The sequence below is a fragment of the Panicum virgatum genome, chromosome 8K (assembly GCF_016808335.1).
Source record: "Panicum virgatum strain AP13 chromosome 8K, P.virgatum_v5, whole genome shotgun sequence".
Taxonomy (NCBI): Eukaryota; Viridiplantae; Streptophyta; class Magnoliopsida; order Poales; family Poaceae; genus Panicum; species Panicum virgatum.
The window spans coordinates 52,537,733-52,544,341 of record NC_053143.1 but is presented as its reverse complement, the minus strand read 5'-3'; the positions used below and the strand labels follow the sequence as shown (position 1 = coordinate 52,544,341).

Genomic DNA, 6,609 nt, shown 5'->3' with positions numbered 1-6,609 from the left:
GGAGAACTTGGAAAACTAAATAAATCAGAGGCGTTGAATTGCTTGATCAGAGAATTTGGAAAACTGTAATGGCATAGATCCAATTAACCCATGATTATATGCTCGTCGCCACTTGCATTGGTTGTAATATGCTATTCATTAGAAATCACACCCAGCCTATGGATTTATTTGGCATGAATTTAGCTCCTAAATTCATGAAGAATTATAAGTTCATATAGGATTTTTTTTTAAAAAAAGTTGTCCATAGTTTAACAAAAACTAACTTAAATGTGTCTTCGATGTACACATTTCTAAAAGGTTTTGGAGTACTGCTCTCAAATCTTCCCATGATATGTTTCATGCAAATTAATCTAAGCTCTCCGGTTGACTATATGCACCTCCGATCCATAATTAATTAGCCCTGGGCCCCTAGCCAGCATGCGTGGAAGTCTTGCATTTGCATGCAAGCTCGAGCTAGCTAGCTTTACTGAACCTGGTCTGCTCAGATTCTCTGATCCAATCTACGGGAACCAACATGGATCCAACTTGTGTATAAAAAAAATGACCAGGTTCAGTGGAAAAAGCTAAGGCAACTTCCATCGGAATCTAATGAGTCAGAGTCAACGGGTCGCGCAACGAGATTCATCTGCATGGAAAACCACACGCAGTGCCCCCATCCTTACTCTAGATCCAAAGATGATGGTCACATATGATCATCATGTAAGTATGCAACTCAAGTTTTTTTTTTTTGAATAAACCCACATTCTCCCAATATGTATCGACCGATTAAGGTGAAAATAAAATGTTTCCCTGCGAGACCCTCCTTAGATCAACATGTATGTACCCAAACAAGCCAGGAAGAGTTTTTTTTTTAGCTCCAACTTCCAATCACGGTTCTCCTCTTTATAACGCACATCTTGGTAACAAATGTGTGTGAACACTTAACACTATTCAGTTCAGTTCGTAATTACTCCCTCCGTCCAAATTGCAATTCTCGCTTATTAATAAGTCAAACAATTTGAACTCTTGCTAAACGTATATAAGAAACGTAATAATATTCTTGTTGGTGGGCCGTTTGGTTGGTGAGCTGGCAGAAATTTTCTTCAGGTGAGGTGATGAACATTGATTTTATCGTCACCTTGATTTTATCACCTTCAGCGATATCCAACCTCACCCCCCACGAGTTGTGGTGCTAGAGCTACCCATTTTGTTTGCTGAAGTGAGTCAGCGACCGGGGGCATGGACCTACTTGCAGTGAGCGTGGAGACTCGGAAGCTGAAAGTCATCCCATGAGTTGGCTGAAATGGTCATGGATGCCATGATGGGAATAAAGATACTACTAGAAATCTTGTCTACTACTTCTCTTGGTGATGGTTTTGCTCATCGACCCTCAGTATAAGCTAAGGTTCTACGGACTTGATTCTCTTTGTGGTTTTATTTTCGATATGTTTCATGGTTTTTGTTACCATTCTTATTGCTAAAGAGGAACATAGGCGAGTGACCGTACCGAAAGTTTATCATATAGACAACACTTGACTCGTCTTAGACTAACCGAATGAATAGGCATGGATAAAAAAAACACCTTAGGTTGTTTTGTTTGATTGTGCGCGGAGAAAAAAAATGATGAGGTCCAAAATCATCATGAATCACAGGTTTATCCAAGTAATTAGAGGAAGTGTGGAGAAATATTTTTCGTCGTATCTCTCAATGTACTTTGTTTTTCCCCGACTCCGCCGTGCCACACCACCGTCCACCGCCGCAAGCCCACAACCCTCCCCACCAACCTCATTGCCATCGTCAGTCTAACACCCTTATTTTTATTTAAAAAAATATGGCATCGTCGTCTCTTTGCTGCCTCGTAATCCACTACGCCGGGCCCACGTGTCAGTCACCCCACTGATACTTCCTCCCTGCTTCTTCAACCGGCCTGCATTAAACAAGTCGTGCGCGCTCCGCAGCGAAGGGAGCTTCCCAGCGACCCGCGCCGCGCCGCCACTGCCGCAACCACCCCTCCTCCTCCTCTTCCCCGCCGCCGCCGGCCAACGCTCGCTCGTAGACGCCCCCAGCTACACAGCAAGCCTCGCTAGCTAGCTAGTCGTCGCCCTTCGAGCTTCCCGACGCGCGCTCCCACAACCTGCTCGACCGGCGGGGGGATATCGGATCTCGATCGCCCCCAAAACCGAGATGAGCCACGACGGCCCCGGTGACTCCGCCGGCGGCGGCGGCGGCGGCGCGGGCGTGGACGCGCTCTCGCTGGACCTGCTCGCGCACGCGCTGGCGGGCGTGCGCGACCCGCGGGACCGCAAGTCGTGCCGCCTCGCCAGCCGCGCATTCGCGCGCGCCGAGGCCGCGTCGCGCCGCGCGGCGCGCCCGCTCCGCCGCGAGGCGCTGCCCCGGGTCCTGCGCGCCTTCCCGGCGCTCGCCGCGCTCGACCTCTCCGCCTGCGCGGGGCTCGACGACGCCTCCCTCGCCGCCGCGCTGCTGGGCGGCGGCGGCGCCGAGCTGGGCCTGGGCCTGCGGCGGGTGCGGCTGGCGCGCGCGAGCGGGGTCGGGTGGCGCGGCCTGGAGGCGCTGGTGGCGGCGTGCCCGCGGCTGGAGGCCGTCGACCTGTCCCACTGCGTCGCCGCCGGGGACAGGGAGATGGCCGCCCTCGCCGCCGCGGCGGGGCTCCGGGAGCTCGTCATGGACAAGTGCCTTGGCGTCACCGACGTCGGGCTCGCCAAGGTCGCCGTCGGGTGCCCCGGGCTAGAGAGGCTCAGCGTCAAGTGGTGCCGCGAGATCTCCGACATTGGCATCGAGCTGCTCGCCAAGAAGTGCCCCGACCTCCGCAGCGTTGACATCTCCTACCTCAAGGTACCATTGAATCTCTTTGGCTAGTAGTATAACATGATTAGGGGCACGAAAATACTCTTTTGAGATTGCTGTGAAGCCTCTGACGGATTCGATTGAAACTACTTGTGACTTAACCTCTCGAGAATTCAAAGTGCACACTAATGTGCTAACAGACTAGAACGAGTTGCAAATATTGCAACGTTAGTAGGATGCTGTCTCCTTCAGACATTATGATTCTTCTTACTTCGTTGGGCAGGGATTATGATAGTTCCCTTGCCGATGTTTGACTCTGTTTTGCGTCTGTGAATCAAGTGAGGTGGAAAGATTCAGCATTTATTTGCAGGTACAATGTTTGATTTAAAATTAGGTGCTTGTTCAAATGGAAAATGGTGTCCCAAAAGAATGAAAGCTTGAGACAGTGTGATTGAAATTTCTGTAATCTAAAACACTCAGCATCTTGATGTTACTTGTTCAATGTCTACTACTATGTATCTTGGCTTCAGATGTTAGAGGATTAAAATTCAATAGAACTTTATTTAATTTATTTAGGTTCTGTGTTCTGTCCATAAATTTGTTCTGCAGTGTAAGATTTACTTGTCAGTTTGAGACTTTGAATACATGACATGTGTATTCCTGTTATCTGGTTTCCAGTGGATATACCTAATGGGGCTCAACCGCTCGATGGTTATGATTGTTTCTTACTGTGATTCTGTGAAAATCCAAGAATCCTCAAATTTCTCTCCTTTTCGGCATTTTTGCAGGTGAGCAATGAATCCCTTAGATCGCTGTCCACTCTTGAGAACTTAGAGGAAATATCAATGGTTGGCTGCTTGTTTATAGACGATGATGGCCTACAAATGCTAGGTGCAGGCAACTCGCTGCAGGTAATCACCTTGCAGGGATGCAGATCCCTTTATGATCCACTTTGTATACTATGATGCCATTTTCTTTTATTTATTTATTTTTTGTGCTTATCGCATTTTCAACCTCATCTGTTCCAGAGTATTGATGTATCAAGGTGTCACCACGTGACTTCTCAGGGCTTAGCTTTACTCATAGACAGTCAAAGAGTTATCCGAAAAATAAATGCTGGACACAGTTTACATGTGAGTGTAGTTCCTTTGCCCTTTGCTTTATGAGAACAAATGATGCAAATGCACGATATCACTTCAGAGGTCAAATTCACACTTCCAGTGGTTGTTCACCCTCTGCTTTACACTTGCAGGAGATAGAGACTTGCTTCCTATCCAAGTTATCAACAATAGGTGAGACTTTGACAGTTTTAAGACTCGACGGCCTTGAAATCTTTGCCTCAAATCTTCAGGCCATTGGTGACAGCTGCAAGAACCTGGTTGAAATTGGGCTCAGCAAATGCAATGGTGTTACAGATGATGGTATCACTTCACTTATTGTTAATTGCGGCTACCTAAGGACTATCGACGTCACATGTTGCCATCTTCTTACGAATGATGCCCTTGCTGCAATCGCCAAGAACTGTAGAATGGTTGAATGCCTCCGGTTGGAGTCCTGCCCTTTTATAAATGAGAAGGGACTAGAGCGAATCGGAACCCTCTGCTCCAATCTTAAGGAAATCGACCTTACTGATTGCCGCATTAATGATGAGGGTAATTGAAATATAGCTGTGCATTCAATTGTTTTTCTCTAATAGTTCATCATTGCATTCGAGCTACGTTATTTAAACTTCCATATTTTCAGCTCTGCAGCACTTGGCAAGCTGCTCAGAACTGCAAATCTTGAAGCTTGGCCTCTGCACGGGCATTTCTGATAAAGGCCTTGTTTACATCGGTTCAAACTGCGGAAAGCTTCTGGAACTTGATTTGTACCGGTAATTGATGTTCTTATATGTTTTAGTAATTACATACCAGTTAATCATTGATCACTGAAACCAAAATGCACTTGTTTCTCTTCCTCATAGTTGCAGCGCCATTACTGATGAAGGGCTGGCAGCTTTAGTGCGTGGCTGCAAGAAGATCAGGATGCTAAACCTATGCTACTGCACCCAAATCACTGATGCTGGTTTGAAGCACCTAAGCACTCTGGAAGAGCTCACAAACCTCGAGCTGAGGTGCCTGGTGCGCATCACAGGCATCGGGATCACCTCCATAGCCGTTGGTTGCCCTAGCCTGATAGAACTGGACCTGAAGCGCTGTTACTCCGTGGATGATGCTGGCCTCTGGGCTCTTTCAAGATACTCCCAAAATCTCAGACAAGTAAAGAACTAGACAACTTTGGCTTCTCTTTTGCAGTTTGTGAAGCACCAGGGACCTTAAATTGTATTCCTTGGTTTGTTTGCAGCTTACCATATCCTACTGCCAAGTCACTGGCCTGGGCCTGTGCCATCTGCTGGGCTCCCTGAGGTGCCTCCAGGACGTGAAGATGGTCCACCTCTCCTGGGTCTCCATCGAGGGGTTCGAGATGGCGCTGCGAGCCTCCTGCAGAAGGCTCAAGAAGCTGAAGCTGCTGGGCGGGCTGAGGTCTGTGCTCTCTCCAGAGCTCCTCCAGATGCTGCAGGCCTGCGGATGCCGTGTCAGGTGGGTCGACAAGCCCCTTCTCTACAAGGGATGAGCTTGAACCCAGTTGGCAAATCTAGCGATCAGTCATCCTTCTGGCTACAGACTCAATGTTCTTAAGGCGTTGAGGCGAGGTGTGGCGCCCTACCTCCTCTGGACGCCTAGGCGAGGCGAGGCGACGCCATACACCAACGTAAAAGCAGAATATTAGCAGTATAATTAGCAATATAAAGGGGAAAAGAAATGAGAAAAGAAGAAAGAAAAGAGAAAAGGCCCAGGAAGAATGTAAGGCCCAGTCCACCAAATCACTACCAGCCCATAAACTACTCATCTCCTCCCGTCAGCCCACCCGCTCCCTCCTACCCTATCTCGTCGTGCGCCGCCACTCCCTTCGCGGCCACCCCAGACGGAGCACCAGCGCCGCCAGTCCTCCTCCCTGCCGTGGCCACCCCCAGATGGAGCACCAGCGCCGCTGCTCCTCCTCCCTGCCGCGGCCACCCCCAGATGGAGCACCAGTGCCCCCGCTCCTCCCTGCCGCGGCCACCCCCAGATGGAGCTATGGCGCCGCCGCTCCTCCTCCCTGCCGGACGGCGCGGAGGCGGTGCTGCCCAGGCGCAGCACTGTCAGAGACGGTAGGTACAACATCATCTTGCTATCGCTGATCGGTTTTCGTCCTCTTTCTCCCTTCTCCCTCCCTCCATCCCTTCCTGACATGAATTAGGCAAGGCGTCCAGGACGCCTTGGAGCCTTGGAGCGCCTCATCGCCTAGGCGACGACTAGGCGACGCCTAGGCGACGACTAGGCGACGCCTAGGCGACGCCTTAAGAACTATGTACAGACTAGAGAAAAAAGATGATTAGGAACTGGAAGTGCTCATGGCTGTAACACTTGTCCTGCAATGTTATGTGTAAACTTTCAGAGTTTTGACAGTATGCTGACTGTCCGTGCTGAAAAATCTCTGTACTGGAATTTTCGGACCAAACTTTGTGAGAGCATCTGCTGCTGAATTCAAAGTTTACCCCTTTTGGGGCCAGTTTCCTTCCAGTGAAAGAAAAAGACGAAAGTGTGATCTTTTCAATGGCTTCTGAACTCTGGAGAGCTTGAGATGTCGCTGTTTACATCGGCACTGAACCATCGATTGCTGCGCATGCGTTCACAGTCCAGCCAGCGTGTGTAGTTGGCTCCGGGCTCGCCGGCATCCGTGGTGGAGCTGAGCCCGTCAGCGCCGAGCATGAAGGGGAAGCGGTCACCCCTGTCCAACTCCCGG

The 6,609-nt window shown here is 49.6% G+C and overlaps 1 protein-coding gene across 1 annotated transcript; it reads left to right on the top strand.

The window, feature by feature from the left end:
* The first annotated feature begins 1,947 nt into the window (after positions 1–1,947).
* On the top strand, positions 1,948–6,386 carry LOC120645179 (F-box/LRR-repeat protein 3-like). Its single transcript, XM_039921955.1, has 8 exons — positions 1,948–2,832; positions 3,573–3,695; positions 3,813–3,917; positions 4,037–4,436; positions 4,528–4,657; positions 4,748–5,042; positions 5,128–5,442; positions 6,176–6,386. The coding sequence occupies exons 1-7, from the start codon at positions 2,164–2,166 to the stop codon at positions 5,395–5,397; spliced, it is 1,992 nt and encodes a 663-aa protein (XP_039777889.1). The 5' UTR covers positions 1,948–2,163; the 3' UTR covers positions 5,398–5,442; positions 6,176–6,386.
* Positions 6,387–6,609: the final 223 nt, after the last annotated feature.

Excerpts from the sequence above, each read along its gene's own strand:
- LOC120645179 (XM_039921955.1), top strand. The coding sequence starts at position 2,164 with ATGAGCCACGACGGCCCCGGTGACTCCGCCGGCGGCGGCGGCGGCGGC. Across the intron at positions 2,833-3,572 it reads TTGACATCTCCTACCTCAAG|GTGAGCAATGAATCCCTTAG; the intron begins GTACCATTGAAT and ends GCATTTTTGCAG. Across the intron at positions 4,658-4,747 it reads CTGGAACTTGATTTGTACCG|TTGCAGCGCCATTACTGATG; the intron begins GTAATTGATGTT and ends TCTTCCTCATAG.